This window comes from Callospermophilus lateralis, chromosome 18 (genome assembly GCF_048772815.1).
Source record: "Callospermophilus lateralis isolate mCalLat2 chromosome 18, mCalLat2.hap1, whole genome shotgun sequence".
Classification (NCBI taxonomy): domain Eukaryota; kingdom Metazoa; phylum Chordata; class Mammalia; order Rodentia; family Sciuridae; genus Callospermophilus; species Callospermophilus lateralis.
This window is the reverse complement of record NC_135322.1, coordinates 19,713,833-19,735,864: the sequence shown is the minus strand read 5'-3', so window position 1 is coordinate 19,735,864 and position 22,032 is coordinate 19,713,833. Positions and strand designations below refer to the sequence as shown.

Genomic DNA, 22,032 nt, shown 5'->3' with positions numbered 1-22,032 from the left:
CCCATTTGAAGAGCGTAGGGTGTCACAGGCTCCTGTGAGTGGAATCTGGAAGAGCACTGGAGAAGGAACTTCTACTGTGCAATCAGGGAGCAGGTGACAATGGGAAGGAGATGCCACTGTCGTGAAAAGGGATCTAGAATGAAGCCAACTGGAGCAGCAGCCGGAGCAGGTGGGACAGCAGTCGGGCTGCACACGCAGCCCCACACACAAGCTGGTGCAGATCAGCTAAGGGTGAGGTGGCCCACCAGGTCCCTGTAGAGGGACGAGCAGGGGCCATTAATCCTGCAGACACACATTTTTTGAAAAATGGGCTCAAATTTTTTTTAAAGCCCAATAAAAACTGATCACAAGACAAGATTCCAGGGCAGTCATACTTGGTCCCATGGCCAAGCTCCATGGAAAGAAATTCAGCATTAACCTGCTAAGGCCATGTCTATCTCTCAGAAGTGACAGAAAGAATAAGTGCCCTTTCAGAAGCCATCAGAATATTCTACTTGGTCATTCAACCAAGAGATGGACTCAAGCACAACTACAGACTGGACAGGGATGTGCTGGTGGCCCCATCACATGGACAACAGGGGGCAGGAGAGAGCCACTGCCATCTGACCTCTCTGAGCATGCCAGGAGAGCAGCTCCTTCCCACTGCTGACTTGGGCTGGGAGGATGGCCTCCCTGACTCCCAAAGGCCAGAAATTCAGTGTCACTCAATACAGACCACAAGTAGTTAGGGGATCCTATGGGTCTCAGGAAGGGCTGGAGTAAGGGGCCCAGACTGGTAAGAACATGAGATAGCAAGTTAAAGGAGAATCTTCCATTCATTTGTGTACCTGAAAAGAAGATATCAAAAGGGCAAAGTTCTTATTCAAAATTTCCTTTCTGATGGGTGGCACACATCCATAATCCCAGCAACTTGGGAGACTGAGGCAGGAGGATCGCTAGTTTGAGTTTGAGGCCAGCCTGAGCAACTTAGTGAGACCCTGTCTCAAAATAAAAAAATTTTAAAGGCTGAGGGTATAGTTTGTTGGTAAAGTGCCTCTGAGTTCTATCCCCAGTACTGCATCAAAACAAATAAAAAGTAAAATTTCCCTCTGAATCTCCCTGTTGAAGTGAACTTGAGTAGGATTCCATTACTTGCAGCTGAAAAAGCACCTGTGAGGTGAAAGGAACTAATAAATGCTGGAACACTTTCAGGCTTCAGTCAGCAAGACAACTTACAAAGAATTTACTGAAAAATCAAGGAATACTACAATAACATTTATAAAAAGCAAAACAAAGTTATATATGATAAAACCCTCTTATTCAGATGATGCTTAAAAGAATAGCATTAAACAGAGACAAGAAGGGAGAAATTATCCCCAGTATTAAGTCAAGTCCTCCCAGTGTCATGGTCACTCAGCATCTGGCCCCCTTCCTCTGGGTAAGTCCCCCTGCAGTAATGAGTATGTATTTGCCCAGGGTGTGACTGTCTCTCTAGCTAGAATTTAAGCTCCATGAGGGTAAAGATGGTCATGGGGACTGGGTGCAGTGGCATGTGCCTGTAATCCCAGCAGCTTGAAAGGCTAAGAAAGGAGGATCTTGAGTTCAACGCCAGCCTCAGCAACTTAGCAAGGCCCTGAGCAACTAATTAAGACCCTGACTTGGGGCTGGGGTTGTGGCTCAGTGGTAGAGCACTCACCTCTTATGTGTGAGACCCTGGGTTCGATCCTCAGCACCACATAAAATAAATAAATAAACAAAATAAAGATATTGTGCCCATGTACAACTAAAAAAAAAAATTTTTAAAAAGACCCCGTCTTTAAATAAAATATAACGAAGGGCTGGGGATGTGGCTCAGTGGTTAAGCACCCTGGGTTCAATCCTTGATACAAAAAAAAAAAAAAGACAGTGACGTGTGTTCCTATTTTTCGCTGAATTCCCAGCATCAAATGTACTGCCTGGCATGTGGCAGCATTTAATAACCACTGTGAGATGAACAGATGACAATGAATGTCTACGGTGAACTTCACTGATATTTTAATTTCCTTCTTTGGAAATAGCTATATTCACTATTTTTTTTTTAATAACAAACTATGACTTCCAAAATCCAAAGTAAAAAAAGTTCTGGTGAAAATATGAATCACAAAATGAATCATAAAAACTGGAAGGGACCTGAGAAACCACACTTCTGAGGACAGAGGTCAGGAGAAAGATAGTTCCGGTTTTGCAGAAAGGAAGCCAAGAACCTGAGGCCAACCTGAGCTAATCTTACTTCTCCTTTGGTTCGAATCCTCAGATGCCTAACGTGCCTGAGTTGAGTCCCACCAGGGGATAAGTGGAAGCACAGGTATGAGATGACACATGAAAAGAAGACCAAAGACGTCTCAAGCAGAGGGCACACAACAAACGCGTTCAGCATGCTGCATCCTGAAATGCTGTCTAAAGATGGTCTGGGGGCCCAAAGACCAGGAAGACATGCAACCCGGGGCCTGCCTGCCCTCCTGGCAGCAGATGTCCACACCACAGCCTACGTTTCTCCTCCATGCTTCTCCCATTCCTCACTGGCCCTATGGGCTTTTGAGGTTGTGGCCTGTTATGGAAGATCTTCCCCTTTAGGAAATGCCTTTCAGATTAATAAGAGCTCACAAGTTTCGTCCTCTCATGAGAGTAAGCACCCACCTCCTAACTGATGAGGTCCTGAGGAGGAATCTGACTCTGTCCTCGAGAAGCCCACAGGTAAATAAGAGAGAGGTGAGCACCTACGATTGCAGCACCGTCTTGGGCACTCCATGAAAGGGCACAATTCATCACAGGTGGGAGAGGAGCCCTGGGAGAAGGGATCACTGGGCTGCAGCTGCAGGAGGCTTCTTCGAGGGAGCAGCTCATGGCAGCTCCTGGGGCTCATTCTCACACTGGGCAGGATGTGGAGGCGAGTTAAACCCAGCAGGTCTGTAACAGACTCCCACTACACTTCCCCTCCGGACGCCACATCCGTGGCATCACCAATGCCAGGACAACCTTCAGGATCAATGCACTTACTATGCCATGGATTTGGGCCACCTTACTGCACAAGTCAGGGCGCCACTTCTGAAGAGCCAGATAGAAAGGATTCTTCAGGAGATCTTCATCATATAGAGCCATATGGACTTCAGAAAGGTCAAAATGAGTTTCCTGGGACAAGAGAAGAAGCAGCAGCAAATGACTACCTTCAGATTTATATATACCACACAGAAGTCTTCATCTAGTTATTTCCTTTTTTTTTTTTTAAGAGGTGCTGGGGATGGAACCCAGGGCCTCCAACACGCTGGCAAACCCTCTACACTGAGCTATACCCCCAGCTCTTCATCATTGACACATACTATTCTGTTCCACACGGGTATTTTATTTATTTATTTTTAAATTCTGCTCCACACTTTTAACACTCCATCAGGAATTATCAAATGTAATCCACCAATTCCCTGATGACCTATTTAGTGTTTAAATGTGGAAACTGTGTTCAATGGCTCTTATTAAACTCCAACTTGCAGCAAAGCCTAAATGTCTACTTTTTGGACATCCTACTTGATTGTAACTATGATTCTAAACATACCCATGGACTTTCTTTGGCAGGGGGGACCTTGCTATGTTGCCCAGGGTGTTTTGAACTCCTGAGCCAAGTGATCTTTCCGCCTCAGCCTCCAAGTAACTAGGACTACTAGCATGAGCTACCACAAGGCTCATGTACTTTTGATGAAATATTTAAAGCACACAGAAAAGTACTAGGTAATAACACAAATCCACTACACAGGATTACTGTATCATAACATTATGCCATATTTGCTTTTTGGGGGTTGGGGGCATACTGGGGATTGAACTCACGGGCACTCAACCACCGAGCCACATTCTCAGGCCTATTTTGTATTTTATTTAGAGACAGGGTCTCACTGAGTTGCTTATCACCTCACTTTTGCTGAGGCTGGCTTTGAACTAGCGATCCTCCTGCCTCAGCCTCCTGAGCCACTGGGATTACAGGTTTGCACCACTATAACTGGTGGCCATATTTGCCTTTTAAGAAATAAAATACCAGAGTAAACTGTGATTCCTCTTTAGCTATCCCCCATCTCATTTTCTCCTCCCCTTTCAAAGGTAACTATTATCTTTAAGTTGATGTACAGTTTTTCTTGCCCGTGTCTATATGCCTTTAATATGTACATATTAAAAAACAGTAAAAGTATGGTTTGGTGGGTTTCAAAAATAGGAAGAATGGTGAAGGACCAAGAATAGGAGGGAAACAGAAGGTACTGGGGACTGAAATGAAGCAAATTAAATTCCATGCATGTGCAATTATGTCAAAATGAATCCCAGTGGGGCTGGGGTTGTGACTCAGCAGTACAGCGTGTGCCTAGCACGTTCAAGGCCCTGGGTTCGATCCTCAGCACCAAATGAAAATAAATAATAAATAAAATAAAGGTATTGTGTTCAACTATAACTAAAAAGTAAATATAAACAAATGAACCCCACTATCATATATATAGCTACAAAGCACTAATAAAAATAAAATTTTAAAAATGACATCATGCTATTACAATTCTGGAACATATCCTTTTCACTCAACATTATGTTTTCAAGTTCTCTCCATGCTGAGTCACAGCTTATATTCATTCACTGATTTTTGCTATACAGTATTCTTTTTTTAATTGTGTTTTGTTTGCAGTGATGGGGATTGAACTTGAGGTCTTATACACTCCAGGTGTTCTACCACTGAGCTACATCCCCAGCTCCTATATAGAATTCTTTTAAGTGAATGTGTCACAGTTTATCTAACATCCCATATTTAAGTTGCTTCCACCTTTCAGTATTATAATCAATGGCGCAAGAACACCCTTATAGCCTTGTATGTGTTCCACACACTGAAGCATGCCCCTAGGAGAAGCACTAAAAGGTGCAGTCACCTGCAATTGTGGCAGATGCTGGCAACACAGGACCACTTCCTACCCCCATTCCCTTTCTCAGGTCATACGTGGACCAACATTTCTTGTATCATCAGATTTTTTTTTTCTCAGCATTGTTGGGGATACAGCCCAGGGCCTTACCCATGTTAGGCAAATGCTCTACCACTGACTTATATCCCCAGCCCTTCATCAGATTATTTGTCAGTTTGTGCGATGGTCTGAAGGTCTAGGTTCCCCCAGTGTATCCTAAACTCTGGGTGATGGTATTTGAAAGTAGAATCCTTGAGTGTGATTAGGTCACAAGAGCAGAGCCCTCATGAATGGGATCTGTACTCTTATAAAAGAGGCCTGAGCGCTCCTTGGCTCCTTCTGCCCTGTGAGTTAGAGAAAAGACAGACATCTAGGAACAAGAAAGCACTCAGCCCTCACCAGACACGGAATCCACTGAGCCTGGATGATCTTGTACTTCCTAGCCTCCAGAACTGTGATAAATAAATTTATGTTGTTTATAAGATGCCCAAGCTGTGGGGGTTTTTGTTGCAGCAGCCTGAAGGGACTAAGACAGTCTGTGAGTATAAACTAGAATGCACCGTTTTTCTCTAATGAAAATTGACAATTAAGTCAAACATTCTTCAGGTTCTATAAATTGCTTTATGTCTTTTGCCCACTTTTGTAATGGGTTGTTGGCCTTTTTTCCCTTATGATTCATAGTTATTTATATCTCTAGATAGTAAATATGTTGTGAATATCTTCTCCCAGCCTATGACTTGATTTTTTTTAAGTGTAGGGGTAGTGTGAGGGGGCACTGTCTAGCTATGTTGCCCAAGTTGGCCTCAAACTTTTTTCCTCCTGTCTCAGCCTCCTGTGTAGCTGGAATTACAAGCACAAACCACTGCTTCCAGCTATGACTTATCTTTTAATTCTTCCAAATTGTTGTTTTCAGGAATAGTTTATTTTAATATAGATGGATTTGCTAATCTTCACCTTTATGGTCAGTACTTTTTGGATCTTAAGAAATCTACGCCTATCCTCTGGCATACCCCTTTGCAAAATGAATTCACTGTTCCCCCAATAGGGAGTCTATTTCCCTGCCTTTTGAATTCTGAGCCAGCTTTCAATCTATGACCTGCTTCAGCCAACACACAGAAGTGATGCTATGTGATTTCCAGAGCATCAAACTTGGGAGGCCTTGCAGACTTCACTCTGGTTCTCTTGGAACACCAAGCCCAGCATGCTCGAAGGAAGCCCATGGGAGTCTGGGGGCGGGGGGTGGGGGACGGGGGCCACATGGTCCAGACAGCACAACCAACTCGCCAGCAGATGCAGCCACACCAGCAACCCCAGGTGAAATCACCAGAAGGGCCACCTAGCCACCCCACAGAAGAGTGGGAAGTAATGAAATTAGGGAAGTTTTAACTTACTAACTTTTGGTCGGTTTGTTATGCAGCAAAGGCTATCTGAAACCACATTCTTTCCAACTTCAAAGCCTTAAATATACTCCCTATAATTTATAAGAATCTTTAAAAAAGGTTTTTCATATCTCTTTCAGTCTTCAGTCCATCTGGATTTGATTTTTGCCATGCTATAAATTAGGAATTTAAATTTATTTTCCATATGGTAAACCAATTGTTCCACCATTTTTTGAACATTCTCCTTTCACATTGGTTGATACTGCTATCTTTGTCACACTTCAATTCCCGTGTGTGTATGGCCTGTTTCTGGGTTTTAAGAGTCTAGGCCAGCACTGCCCAATAGAAATACATGATAAATACAATTACATGTACAGCACATATAATTAGATATGTAATTTTCTTGTTCGTTTTGCTTTGTTTTTTTGAGATGGGGTCTCACTATGTCACCCAGCCTGGGATCCAACCCACTGAGACTCAAGTTATCCTCCCACTTGAGCCTCCTAAGTAGCTGAGACTACAGCAGGAGGCTATCATGCCTGGCACACATGTAATTTAAAATTTTCTAGTAGGCACTTTTAAAAAGAAATAGGTAAAATTTATTTGAACACACTTTTATATCTTTTTTTCTGATACAGAAGATTAAAAACGGGTATTCTGCCACTTACCCATATCCCTCACCCCTTTGTTTATTTATTTATTTTATTCACAGACAGGGTCTAAGCTGTTGAGGCTGACCTCAAACTTTTGATCCTCCTGCCTTAGTTTCCTGAATAACTAGGATTACAGACAAGTACCACCATACCAAACTACATATATTAATATACCCAAAATATTAGATTTTCAGCATGTAATAATTATTTTTAAATTTTTTTAATGATATATTTTACAACTTTTTTACTCCTACAAAATTTCTCAATTCATACTAGCCACATTTCAAGTGTTCAATAGTCACATGTGGCCAGTGGTACTAGACAAAGCAAGACTACATCCTATCTCACTTAACTACAGCTTCATATCAAGCCCTGATATCTCACAGAGAAAGGCCTCCCCCTGCCTTATTGTCTAAAAAATATCTGATTATTCCTCGTTCTTTACAATGAATTAGAATCAGGTTGTCAATTCCATGAAAAAGTCCATTAAAATTTTTATTGGAACTGCAGATAATTCATGGGCTGGAAGGTCAATACATTTATAATAATGAATCTTATCATCTACAAACATGGTACATCTTTCCATGAAGGTCTTCTTCTATGTCCTTCAATTAAAGTTTTTCCATAAGGATCACATATAAAACATATACAACTTTTTTTTCTTTTTTACTTGTAGTTGAACACAATGTCTTTTTTTTTTTAATGTGGTGCTGAGACTCGAACCCAGGGCTTCACATGTGCTAGGCGATCACTCTAGTGCTGAGCTACAACCCCAGCCCATATATACAACTTTTATTAGACTATTTATATAAGCTATGTAGATTTTGCCACTGTTGTGAATGGTTTTTTTAAAAAACTAAATTTATTTTTGTACACATTTTGAAAACAAAAGCCAAACAGACTTTTATCCAAGTTGATCAAATAAGAATCAGTGAAGAACACACTGTCACCATCACAATTGTGACTTCTGCAGCCAGAGTTGACCCTGATGTGACTTATGGTTGAAAAAAGACTTCAGATCAATGTTTAACTCACTTTGGGAAACAAGCTATTTTAAGGATCTTGCTGTCTGTGAACCACTATTGCCGCTATTTAATGTGAATACATGGTAGAAACATTCTACAACTGATCTTCCGTTGTCCCTGGTCAGTGTGCTACTGAGTTATCAGATGGATAATCCACAAAATGGGCAGAGGAAAAAGAGATCAGAATTGTAACCATGTCATTCCACCTATCTGAGCCTCCACCTCAGTATGTGCAGTGGAGAATCTGCCTGCAGGATCCTCACAAGAATAATTTACATGTCACCTTCACTATTTTTGACCTACTGCAAACCCATGAACCACCAGTTACCCAGTTACTGCTGGCTCACACGGTGTCTTTGTAAGAATTAGAAAAGGGCACCTCTATTCCCAGTGCATGCAGTCCTGTGCCAGGGCACAAGGTGTGGTAAGCAACTCAGAGGCTGTGTATCAGGCCAAAGTTTGCCAACTTTGCTGGCCAAGTATCCCTGACCAATGAATAACTTGCACACTTATACATAATAGTTGTTATTTAATATGTTCCTTTAAACATCTCCTTCAAAAAAAAACCCCACAACATTAAATAATCATTTCCCATAAAGAGAAGATAATCTTAAAAATTTCAAAACAATTGATGTTATTTAAAACCTCACTAGGGGGTGTGAGGCTGTGGCTCAGTGGTAGAGCTCTTGCCTAGCATGTGTGAGGCACTGGGTTCGAACCTCAGCACCACATACATAAATAATATGAAGGTATTATATACATCTACAACTAAAAAATGTATTTTAAAAAATTTTTAAATGTTAAAAAAAAAAACTCACTAGAAGCTGGGTGCAGTGGTGCACACCTGTAATCCCAGCTACTCAGAAGGCTGAGGCAAAAAGATCACAAGTTCAAGGCAAGCCCTGACAACTTACTGAGAACATGTCTCAAAATAAATAAAATGGACTGGGGATGTAGCTAAGTGATAGAGTGTCCCTGGGTTCAATCCCCAGTACCAAAAAACCCACCATAAAAAAACCCACCTTACTAGATATTGTTGCCAGTCAGAGCTTCTGGGCTGAAACCTGAAGCCTTCTCTCAATCATAAAGAAAAAATTAGCAGCTATTAGAGGACACTATTACTCTTGATACAATCAAGATGAATGAAATATAAATGAAAAATGGAGTTACTGTCTCACTATGTAACAATATTCTCTAATGCTGCCTTGGGAAGACACCAGAACATTTTGCTTAAAGGCATTATGAATTCTATCCTTGATAACTAAAGAAAAAACAGCAATAGGGATGTAGCTCAGTGGTAGAGCATTTGTCTAGATACGCAAAGCCCTGGGTTCAATCCCCAGCATGGGGTTGGGGGCGAGAGGAGAACCCAGCCACCATTTGTGAATATCCCTGTTCCAGGCACTGATAACTTTTATACATCCTCATCCCATTTTAATACTGAAAATAACTCCAGGTAAGATATTATTAGTCCCATGTCACATATGAAGAAACTGAGATTTAGCTAGCTCCTGAAGGTGGCACAGATGTCAAAACTTATTCTAAAACTTGTCCCTTTAACTACTATGTCCATTATGTAAATATGCATGGAAAGGGGTTATTTCATGAGCCACAGATAGATAGGAGCCATGCTTTATTTACCTGGATGACAGCCACACAGGCTCCACACCAAATCTCTTTTATCCATCCATAGCTGTCCTGGCTGCAGACTCCCTGGGGTCTGCCTAATGGAAACCCCTGAGCTCCTTGCAAATCCTCTTAAGACGAAGAGTCTAACATAAAAATGGCTACAAATAATCCCTTCTTGGGCCCTAGGGAGAGCTGTGCAACAGTTCAGGTACTTTATTGTTGAATTCAATTATTACTAGAACCCAGATAATCCTTTTATGAGTCCCCAACAGAACAACTGAATGATGCAATTTTGCCAGGACAGTCACAAAAAATAACATTTTTCATGGTTCCCAACACAGTTGGTTCTATTGGCAGAGTGAAAGAGTAAAGGTGCTTTGGACAAAAAACATGTGAGAAACTTGATGCAAAGTATGATCAGACTAAAGCTGGGAAAGGGCACTCCTGCTCCTCAGACAAGGTGCTGGCAGAGCTCCAAAACCTCCATTCCCAAGACGAAAGTATCAAGGGAGCGCTTCTGTGGAAGAACTAACAAACCAGCTGGGAGGAAGGGACAGAGAGAAATAGGAGCAGCACAGAAAGGGGAACAGGTGGAGAGGGGGAGGCATGCCTGGCAGGGACAACATAGGAACCAAAGGTTTAGGATGCAGGGACAGGTTCCATGTGGGCACAAAAACCCAAGAGTAAAATTTTTTTATTTTTTTAACTAAAGGAGGAGATGAGTCCAAAGAATCATAAGAATCCAAGCAGAAGACTGGAGGCGGAAGTGGAGGTGGAGCTCTCAGTGGTAGAGCACACACGCACAAGGCCCTGGGCTCATCCTCAGCATCACAAGAAAAAAAAAGGAAGAAAGAATCCAAGCACTGCAGGTCAGAGGGGGACAGAACAGCAAGGAAAGGGAAGGCCCTGAATGCCACATCCAAACATTCAGGTCACACATGTGAAGTGTGTAAGCACACAAGGTTCTTAGCACTGCTGCTTGAGCAGACAGAGTTGCTGTTATCTTCCCAAGTCATCTGCTTTCTCTTAGACATCAGTCCCCCTGGTCACCAACACCTGAAACCCTGTCCAGGAGTCAAGATTCAAAGAGCTCTGTCCAGCACTGTTCTCAACTTTTCTGTCCTAGAGTCAACAATATGTAGTAATCAAGTACAATCCCGGGGTTAATGTCAAAGTTCAATTGATATTTATGGGTAATTGCTTAAAATTATTTAATGCTCTGATAATTTTATTTCCAAGAATGAGCATTTCATTTTAAAATACACACACACAAATAAAAACAAATTTTCCTTATAAAGCTGGAAAGTGAATTCTCTTAGAAAACTCCTTTAAAAAACAAATACCATCCCTGCCTGAGCTCAAAATGATGGCATCATTTACAACAAATCTAGTGCAGTTGGTTAGAGATACCAAATACCCCCGAATGTGAGTTATCGAGGTTACTCTATGAACAGGAAAGACATATGTGGCCTCAAATTAGTATGGGCATTTGGGAAGACAGTATGCACACTCATGGTTTTGTGGTCTTCGACCACCCTGCCAGCCCGGTTAAGTCTGGGTAGTCAGGAACCATCTGGTGACAGAGTGCAGCCTGGCTCAGCAGAATCCAGCACAGAGAAGTCTCTAACTCCCAGAGATGCACTCCCTGCCAAAACCTCACCTTTGTGGCTGCTTCCCCCCATTCCAGGCCCCTGACCAAAGACTTTACCAAGCACACTTTCCAAATGATGAGCAACATTCTCCAGTTGGTTTAATTTGTGATTCCAAAAGAGAAGGGGAAAAAAATTTCTTTTCATCTATTTTTAATACCAGTGGAAGCAACTGGATGATGTAATGTATGCTGTTATATTCACTTATGTCCTTCTGGCCTGTAACATTTATGGATCCTGTCCATATTTTTCTTAAAGCTCCACTTTAAACACTCGGCCCTGCATCTGGCTCACCATAGGAAGGAAGCAACTGTTTATCTAATTGAACAAAATGATAGTGAGGTGTTAAGAAGAAGCTCAAAAAAAAAAAAAAAACTTCAAAAAATAAATAAAACAAAAAAGAAGAAGCTCCACCTCTCAGGGAAAGATCATCTCTCACAGGATCTGGAAAGCCACTGCCCTTAACAGCACAGGTGAGGGACTAGCCCCAGGCAGTAGCCAAGCAGGCACAAAGGCAAAAACCCCCAAACAAACACAATGCTCAAAGTTAGCCAAACACAATGAAAGCTGGAATGTGCAGCATTAAGAGAGGGAGAAAAGTCTCATGCCTAGAAGCAGGGTGGGACCATGGAGACAGCAGGCAGATTTGGAAGAACACAACCACCTCTCAGAATGACACCCAATCAGACAGGCACAGGAGCCCACACCTGTAATCCCAGATACTTGGGTAGTTCAATAGTAGAGCACTTTCCTAGCATGCATAAGGCCCAGAGATTGATCCTTAATACCACAAAAAAAGGCGGGGTGAGGAGACTGCTACCCCTCACACTGCTCCTAGAATTGCAGGTAGAACCATCATTCACCCATCTCTCTGCCAGTATCTTGGGTTAAAGGGCAGGTGCTCTAAGGACCACTTCTCAGTATCTCTCAGATATGGAAAGAACCTCAGGGCAAATGAGGACTGAATTTTTCTGGATTAAATCCTTTCTAGGTCTGGTATCATCATGTAGTCAGATTCCTCCGCAAATCTATGAGAGGCTGAAGTTATTGGACACAAGCCAAATGCTGGCAACTAATAACCATGGAAAGTGCAAACAGGGCAGATGCCACAGAAACACTAAACAGCACATGGATGCACCAATAACAAAGATCCAGCAGCTCCCATATAAAGGCAAACAGTCCAATAGGTATATGGAGGCACAGCCAAGATGGTGACCCCAAACCCTATGCAGATACTACTGCCTGCTTTCCCAGTAATGCTGCCTGGCAGTATTATTTCAGGTGACAAGTCAAGGCTGGGAAGGCTTTATTGCCGCTAGACTTTGAGAAGAAGCACACACTCCTGCTCCATTCTCTTATCTCCTCCTCCAAAGCCTAAGGCTTCTGCCTCCTGGATTTCCTGAAATTCAGCAAAGTGATCTTTCCAACAGTGAGGACTCCCAGTCTCTGTTAAGTATTGAAAGCCTCTCACAGCAGGCCTCGGCCCACCTTTCTAGCCTGCTCATCCTTGGCTATTCCCAAAGCTCTCCAAACAGATGGGGTTTCCCTTCTTCCACTCATTCTGTTCTGAAAACTACCCCAGGGTCATTGGGTGACTGAGACCCTCCTCCCCAAAGAATGGCCAAGGGCCAGAGCGCCCAAAGCTCTATTCCCAAATAGCCAGCGGGAAGGTTAAAGGACAGACTGAGTGAGAGCAAGTCCTAGGACTGACTCAGCACTCCAGACCCTCTTGAGGGTCACAACACTAAGCCCCACGTAGGAATCTCAAATTGCTCAAGTTCACTGCTATATTCTAGGGCCAGCGGGAAGGGTGTAATATTTCATCAAAACAAGGCCCTCTCTCCATGAAACCCATAAACTTTGAAAATCTCAGCTCACGCGCACCCTAACAGTCCCCCAAGTCTTGCAACCCCTCGTTCCCTTAAGGTCCTAAACCCACAGTGAAGATGTACCACTTGCTCCCACCACCGGCATGGGCCGCGAGTGCCCACATCCCCTGCACTTCGAGCGGCAGCCAGAAAAGCCAGGATCGACACGCGAGCGCGCCGCTGGGCATCTTCAACGAATAAACTAAACAGACCCAGAGTTTGGAACATCTCTTGGTGCTTAAGAGTTTTCCTCCAATAATCTTCACGTAGGTGGGCGAGGAGACCCCGCTCCAAGAAAGGCAAGCAAGCAGAGACTCCCCGCTCCGCTTTCGTCGTCTTCCAGGACCACGACCCGCATCCCCCGCCTCCCGCTCCCAGTACCCCCAGGCCGCTAGAAAACCGCGGAAGCGACTCCACGCGTGAGCCACGGTCCCCGCCCACTACCCCAAGTTCTAGCTCCCCGCACCCCTGACCCGCCGGCCTGTCCCAGACCGCGGGGGTCAGAGGGCGCATTCTTCGCGCCGCCCTCCCCTTCCCTCTCGACACAGGAGCGTAGTAGACACAGCGCGCCCGGCTGCGGACCCGAACGGGAGAAGGCGGCCAGGGCCGTCCGGGGCCCAGAAGCCCAGCCTGGGGCGCCGGCTCCGAGAGGAGGGAGCCCCTCCCCCTTCCCACTCCCGGGCCCCGCCCGGCCTCAGGGCCCCGAGGCGACGCGGTCCCGAGAGAAGGAAGGCTCGAGAAGAGACAGGCTGGAGGACACTTACTTAAGAGGCTACATAGTTTCACTCCCCGCCCATCTCTGGGCTGCGGCAGCACCTTCCAGGCCCTCTGTTGGGACCTCAGTGCCCACCACCCCTGTGCGGCAGCTCGGCTCCACAGCCCACCCCTTTACACCGCCGTTGGGCGGAGCCGCTCCTTAGCCCGCCCGGCCCAATAAGCGGCCGTCCTTATCCAGAGTGACGTGTACGTGAAGCAATCGTTGAGTCCGGCCCAGCCGGGGGTGGTACTCAGGCAACTCACAGCGCTTCCTACTCAGAGAAGCCCCGCCCAGAATCAACGACTGCGCGTGCCCAGAATGGAAGGGGCGGGCCCGAGGGCAGATCTGACACTAGGGGTGGGGTCCAAGCTAGCTTTTTGAAAGGAGGCTGGACTGCGAGGGGGAAAAAGAACCCCGTGGGGAAATTGTCCCACCGGGCGGATTGCTAGTCGCTGCTCGCTTTGCGGGACTTAAGTACCCAGTCTTACGAGGCGCATCACTCTGTTGCCTAGAGGATCTGGGAGTCACTGTCGTTGGGTTCTAGTCCCTTCGCTTGCATGGACTTTTTACCCAGTTCTTCTTGACTTAGTTTCATCATCTGCACAATAAAGAAAGGTTGTAACTGCTGGTCTTAACATTCCAGAACTGTAATGGGGTGCAGAGGAGGTAGAGATGCTAGACCCACACGTGACTTCCCCGAGCGGGGCTCCGCCTACTCCTGGTCCGGGGGGGTGGAAGCACACTGCGAGGACTGGGGTGGGCGGGTCCTACGAAACCCGATCCGGCTGCCCTTGGCAGCGACTAAGGCTAAGCGCACAGCTGGGCGGCCCGCTAGCCCTGGGGTGGTTCTAGAGGAGGATGGGGTTCGCTCTCCGAGCTTCTCAGGGAGCCGCTGGGGAAGCAAGGGTCGTGCAAAGATAAGTGTGTGCCTCGGAGCGCGTCTGGAAAAAATGAACAAGCGAATGGGAGGCAGCTGACTCAACTCCCTCTCCGCGCTGGGTCTTTGGAGGTGCAAGTCGCGAGTCCTTGGAGAGCTTTGCGGCTAGGTGCTGAAACGCGGAACGAATCACGGGCCATGAAGAGTGTTCGGACCGCTCACCTCAAAGGTGGCATCTGGGCTGGCAGCGTCCTGCCGCGCTGAGGGTGTGAGAGGGGTGCGGGCTGCTGGATCCCGACGGAGCGCACCACCATGGCCAGAGAGGAATGCAAGGCGCTGCTAGACGCGCTCAACAAGACCACCGCTTGCTACCACCATTTGGTGCTGACCGTCGGCGGCTCGGCGGACTCACAGAACCTGAGGGAGGAACTACAGAAGACCCGCCAGAAGGCGCGGGAGCTGGCGGTGACCACTGGTGCCCGGCTGACTGTTGCGCTGCGCAACCGGGGTCTGACCGCGGAGGATCGCACGGAATTTGAGCGCCTCTGGGTGGCCTTCTCTGGTTGTCTGGACATACTGGAAGCCGACATGCAACGCGCACTGGCGCTGGGAGCCGCGTTCCCGCTGCATACGCCTCTGCGGCCGCTTGTGCGCACCGGTGTAACTGGTGATTCCTCCCGGGTAGCAGCGCGCGCCTTGAGCGCCCGCAGCCTAAGTCACCAGGCTGAACGCGACTTTGACGTCTCAGATCTGAAGGAGTTGGAGCGCGAGGTCCTTCAGGTGGGCGAGATGATCAACGATATGGAAATGAAAGTCAACGTGCCGCGTTGGACAGTACAGGCCCAGCAGACGGCGGGCGCCGAACTACTGTCCAGTAACAGCATGGGCGCCTCCTCCGTCGGCGCCGTGTCTGTAGAAGAGCGCTCGAGATCCTGCAACCCCAGCAAGGCCTTGGCTGCTACTCTTTTCAGCGCCGTGCTGCTGGCGGCTGTGGCCCTAGCCTTGAGCGTGGTAAAGCTAGGTTGACGCCTGACGGCCACCCCTACCCACCGCCTGCAGCCTGCTCTCTCTCAGGGAACAAGATTCAAAATGGGCTTTGCAGTCTGGCCTGTTAAGGCAAGCAGTACAAAAACACCGTGTGCGCATGTGTATATGCATTTCTAGCACACCTCTGCCTGGGCAGGACATGGTTTTCTTTTGCTGGCCCGGGAGGAGTTAACTTTGCTTGAGCTGTCAGGGCATTACCGCTAATATCTGCAGGAGCTTTATTCCCTATTAATAGAAATGATCCATAGTGACCCCAGATTCCTTTGAGTTAATGGGTTAACGCGTGTGCTACTGGGACGTTTTTACATGGAGTCCAAATTTGGTGCCCCACTCCTGCAGTCATCTCCCACTCTCTGCATGGGACAGTTTGGAGAAGTGGGTGAGGTGGTATGAAGCATGAAGAGGGTGGGTGGTTTTGCTGTTTGTAGGTGGCTGATTTGTTTCCTGGACAAGAAACGAATTGCAATAAGATGTAAGCAGGTATTATTATTATTATTATTATTATTATTATTACCTCAGTCCTTTGGGGCCTAAATTTAAGAGAATGTGCAGTTAGAAGTTCAAACAAAGTGCTTTCTTATGGCCCAGTTTATGGCAGTTGATCCATTAGTCACCAAAAGAGATTTGGGGTCTTAACCTCCCGCTGCTCTACAAGATCTGACCCTATTTAGGAAACCAAAGAAAGTAGTTGGTTGAACCTGCTATATAGCAGGATTGGATCCACCGCACACACCTGCCTGCCAAGAAGGGTTCTCCCCAGCCAGCCTTGGATGGTGGAGAAAGAGGATGAGGAGGCTTTGGGAAAGGCCACATGCTATGTAAACAAGCACTTTCTCCTTCTCAGGGGCTTATTTTTGTTGCAGAACTAGACCAGAGTGTTTGATCCTCCTTTGAGGGAGGGCAAGAGAATCCTCTTTGAAGCACTTAATCCTATTTATCCCGGAATTTGCTTGCCAGCCAATAGGATGGTTGGCTTTGGAGGAAGAAGGACTGCTCCCTGACCCCCCACACTGTCTGGTCATGTGGCATTACTGGCCCACAGAGATTTTGAGTCAATGAGCTCTGACACTGGATTAGAATGTAACTGCTTTAAATTGAAATTTAAGAAGCTTTAAGTATATATGTGTATACATATTTAAATATACATATGTATATAAACATCTTGAAAAAAAAATAACATTACCACATCATGTGCTATCAAAGCTGTTTTTCAACATGAAAGCATTGGACAACGAATTCATATGTGCCAATGAGTCAGAGGTCTTTATGTACCCTTAGGTTACAAAATAAGTAATTGCACCTATTTTTCAAATCTATATTCTAGAATACAGATTGAATTTTGATGTTGTAGGATCAGTACTGGAATCACAGGTTAATGTAAGAAGTAAACTGTCTTTGCTTCTTTTGATCCATAAATAAGGAAATGTGGAAAGCACCCTTGGTCCCAGGCAGGAATTTGCCTAAACAGTGCTTCCACCTCCTGCTTGGGGTCCAGACAAGCTCTGTCACATTCTTGGGGACATGAGGCTGAGAAAATAGATGCATTCAACTTTCTAGAGATAATTTAGAACAAAATCAAGAGATTTTGGTTTGGCTGAAAACCAACACAGATTTTTTTTTTCTTTCTCACCCCAGAAGTGAGAAAGGGGATCAGGTGGAAGGAATTGGCAGTTTTCCACAAGAGCAGCTTGGAGGGCCAAGGGACAGAAGCAAATAGCAGCTGGATTCCTGTCTGGGCACCCAATCCTGAGGACTGCTCCTTATCCTCCATCCTAGCCCAATTTCACTCCTTTTCAACACATAAATTCTAGCACCAGGTAGGGAAACAGAATCTGTTAGCTTATGCCTGTGGTCATGCTTTTAAAAAACCCACAAGGTCTTAAGCTGACCAAACCTCTTATAACAATTGCTAAGAGAAGCTCCTTCTGCTTCACTCAATTTGGATGAGTCTGAATAGGGGCCACTTCCAATTCTCTTGCACCTGTCTTGCCAGGGTGCTTTTGGAGATGAGGTAGAAAGATTTTAAATTTCCCATACACAACACAACATGAGTCTATGGCCCTCTCCAAAGTCTAATCTCTCTCAAGCAAGAGAATGCTAGTCACTTTGTAAACCAGTGTTGAAAAACGTCCCTAAAAAATAAGCCCTAGGTGCTGGGGCTGGGGTTCAGCAGTAGCACACTTGTCTGGCATGTATGTGGCACTGGGTTCAATTATCAGTACTACGTATAAATAAATAAAGGTCTAACAATAACTAAAAAAAAATTTAAAAACAAAAAAGCCCTAAAGATGTTCTGCCATTTTGAAGACTGCAACCTCTATTCTTCTCAGGATGTTTTGGGTCATGAAAAAAAAATTCAGTAGAACCTGTTTTAAAAACAATCCATCTGCTATTTGGTAATCCGCTGAGAGTAAATAGGACAAACAAGTTTCCATGTCACTCCTTCCATCCATTTGCCAGTTCCTTGGGTCTTATAAGAGCAATCAGATGTGCACCTGCTCTGAGGATCTCTGCTCAATGAAATTCGTGATGAAATGTTGCAAAAAGAAAAGGCTGAATTACAATAAATATATTTATCCTTTGGGCTTATTAACCTATGGAACTTCAGCTATGACAAATGCAAAATCACTTTCTGCCTTATGCAATAGATTGCTCCCTGCCCTCTTTCTTTCGTTTTTCTTTTATTTCTTTCTTTCTTTCTTTTCTTTTTTTTTTTTTTTTTTTTTTTTTTGGTAGTGGGGATTGAACCCAAGGGTGCTTTACCACAGAGCTATACATCCAGACCTTTTTATTTTCATTTTATTTTTTAAATTTTGAGATAGGGTCTTGCTAAGTTGCTGAGACTGGCCTCAAACTTGTGATCCTCCTGCTTCAGTCTCCAGAGTCGCTGGGATTACAGGCGAGTGCTAGCCACACCGAGCTTCTGCTCTCCTTTTCTATATACAATTCAAAAGATTGCTTTTTGATAGAAGCCTGACTTAATTTTGACGTTTGATACTTAAATCACTACTTTAAATAATAAATTTAAATTTCTACTATACCATGATGCAATGGTAATTTTTTAAAAAATCAATAAAGATAAGAACTTGGAATGTCAAGGCACCTGTCAGGAGAACTATGTTTTCAGAAGACTAAATTCTAAACTACTGCTATTAGTAAAATGAAAATAATTGTAATCATAATATTTATAGGAGAAAAATGCCTGGCATTTAAATGCCACAAAGGGAAATATTTTTGTGTATAAAAGTAGAGCATTTCTTGAAAATAAAACATGATTTATCTAACGTTTACAGTAAGCTACATAAATAGCATGTGATATTGAATGACTGAAAAAAGTTGTATGACCCTGAATGACTAAAAAAGTAGTTTTGATTGAAGAGGTTTGAATGAGAACCCTGGTAATACTGTATCCCAATGTGCACTCTGATTCATTTTTAACTACTTGGGTCCTTCTCAGAATGTGCTCTTCCGTTCTATAATGAATGTTTTGTAAGGATGCAAGCCTCAAAGTGTGAACCTATGTGTCCATCTGAGAAATAAAATGTTATAGAATTCATATCCACATTCCTCTGGGGTATGCCTCCTTCCCCAAGGCCCAGCCAGCTGTGATGGGCAGGGAATTCTGCCTCTGAGTACCTCAACAAGTATTGACCTCCGGGTGCCTCAAATCCCTCATTTGTGAAATAGAGGTTTTGACTGTATAATTCAAAGTTCCCTTCTAGAGCTTAAAGCGTTTAATAGAATGCAGTTAAACAAGAAAGAGTTTTGCTGGTTAGTTCGGCTTTGGGTTTTGTTTATTAGTTGTTTTTGGTGCATATTAGAATGCAATCCTACAGTTCAATGGTTATTTCTAATATTAGCAAGAAATTATTTAAAACTCTATATTAATTTTAAAAATCAGAAATAACTAAGCTTACTGTGATTTAGTGCACATCAGAATTAGAGGATGGACTTTAAAAAGCAAAGGTGGGGCTAAGGATAAACAAGGTCCTGGGTTTGATCCCCAGCACCACAAAGAGGGAGAGAAAGAGAAAAGGAAATGTGTATATATGCTATTTATTTATTGTGTTTAAATTAGATGAGGAATTTAAATTCAGACTCAAAGTAAAACCCAATATGTATTTAAACAGTTTATTTAGCCCATCAATCAGGCCACCTAAATGGATTCTGGGAAACTGCAGATACAAATCCTTGTCATTTGTCACGGAGGCTGGAAGAAGGGTATTCTGTAAGTAAGGTGGCAGCCTCAGAACTATAACTGCATTAGCTGCCTAATGTCGGGAAACATGAGGACATTAGGGGTTGTTTCTGTATGTGGCATCAGATCTAGGGTGGAATTAAAAGCTTCAGATCTTCTCTTTAAATGATATTTTATGTTCACAGGTTCTAACTAAAATGCTTATCAATAGGCCAAAATTTAAAGATAATGTGCAGCCTTTATAACTTAGTGGGAAAAGGCACCTTCAAATGATCTAGCTATCAACTTGTGATCTTAAAAAAGTATTCTTCATTTCCTTTGCACACATCTTAATGGAAGTGAACATCCTGATCAACATATTTACCCTTCACAGATTTTGTTACATAAATAGATGTTCAGAAATGATTCCAAAAAAAAAATTTTTTAAAAAATTAAAAAAAAAAGAAATACTTCCAGACTATAAATCTCCAGGTGCTTTTCTACAATATGATTATACTCAGCTTTTAATTCAAGAAGAAATGTACAAAGAACAGTACCTGCATGAGAGAACTTCCACTGGATTAAACACAGATCAAAGTCATATTTCAAATACCGTTTCCTCTGGCTTTCAGGAATTGACCAAGGTCAATGCTGTGGCTCTTGTGTCTGTGAGGACAAGGTGGATTTCTGGAAAAACATTTCTCTGATTTATTTATTTTCCAACTCATTCCATAGAGGATTCTGGGTGTTTTCATCAAAGTGCTATGAGATCTTGGACATGTGTATTCATTGCTGTTTGAGAATCTTAAAACCTCAAGGCTTTCGTAACTTATACAAATAAGCTAAATGAGAGCTCCTATTGTCAAATGAGTGTAAGAGTCCTTTTAATATTCTGTTGCCAGAGGCAAAATTGAATGTCCCCTGCTTGTTTGTCTTAGGCAAATGGGAAAGATCTCTAAGGAAAAATAGAGAAATGAAAATATATGCTAAGGTGGTGAAATTATGAATGATGTTTTTTTCAACATTTTTATGTAATGCTATGTTGTTTTACAATAAAAATTTGAATGCTCTTATCATCTACAAAATGTTACTCAGTTATTTAAAATGTACATTTTACCAGAGTCTCAAGTAGAATGAAAATAATTTTTCAGAACACAAAATGCAAAACAAAACATGTCAGAATCTTACCCAAGGAGGATCAAAAAGCATGTTTTGAAATGTGTTTTCAGTGCTGTTATTATTTATCATATTATGTTAAATGTCCTAAAAATTGAAGTTTTCTATATGTGAAAATTTCTATAACTTAGAATCTGGTAAAAATCAATTTGAAGGTTAAAGCTAGATGTACTTGTCAAAATGAGAAAAGGTATGTGTAAAAGAAAAACAATTTGATATATGGGTGTTTTTCCCCCTACACATCAAGAAATTTTGCGATAGGCCCCACCTGGGATGTCCTATAATTCAAATCTTACATGATATACCTGGAGATAGGTTAGATTCCACAGTCTCAGAGCTCTGTCCCACAAGACCCTGGTCTCTGACTTCAGATACTAATCTGTGTGGCCAGTGCTTCTGATCAAATAGTTATAAATTGAACTTCCAAAACCCCCTTCCTTGGGTTTGTGGAAATTACCAGTATCAATATGGAGTAATTTGTGTCAAACTCTAACAAAATGGAGCCAGAAACTATGAAAGAAGAGCCGCCATGCACATAGGCATATAATAAGAATTATATGAGAAACTCCTCAAAACCTCAATTTTCCAGATAAGCCTCTTCCACAAAGACACTTAACCTAACAATGGCTGTCTCTGCCATTGAGCTCATGCCAACTCCTGCAACTCCCTATGGCCAGTGGTCTTTGTTTCAAGATGGCTCACATGGCCTTCTTTTTATCTTTAAAAGCCTTCCCATTGCCTCAATGCCCTGGGTATGCCTATGGTCTGCCATAGCCTGTATCTCCTGGATTGCAATCCCTTGATGGTCCCAAATAAACTCTGTTTTGCAGTGTCAGTCCGGTAGCTCATTTTATGTTG

The 22,032-nt window shown here is 43.6% G+C and overlaps 2 protein-coding genes across 3 annotated transcripts in view; one reads left to right on the top strand and one right to left on the bottom strand.

The window, feature by feature from the left end:
• The window catches only part of Ankrd27 (ankyrin repeat domain 27), a 52,965-nt gene extending 38,952 nt beyond the window's left edge, over positions 1–14,013 (bottom strand). For both annotated transcript variants that reach the window (XM_076838696.2, XM_076838697.2), the window contains exons 1-2: positions 13,905–14,013; positions 3,016–3,147 (exon numbers count right to left, since the gene is read on the bottom strand). In XM_076838696.2, coding sequence (XP_076694811.2) covers positions 3,016–3,117 — 102 coding nt within the window. In that variant the 5' untranslated portion in view covers positions 3,118–3,147; positions 13,905–14,013. The remainder of the gene's footprint in view (positions 1–3,015; positions 3,148–13,904) is intronic.
• A 1,073-nt stretch (positions 14,014–15,086) lies between these two features.
• Positions 15,087–15,800, top strand: Rgs9bp (regulator of G protein signaling 9 binding protein). The gene has a single exon (XM_076837551.2). It carries the CDS (start codon positions 15,087–15,089, stop codon positions 15,798–15,800), a length of 714 nt encoding a protein of 237 aa, XP_076693666.1.
• Positions 15,801–22,032: the final 6,232 nt, after the last annotated feature.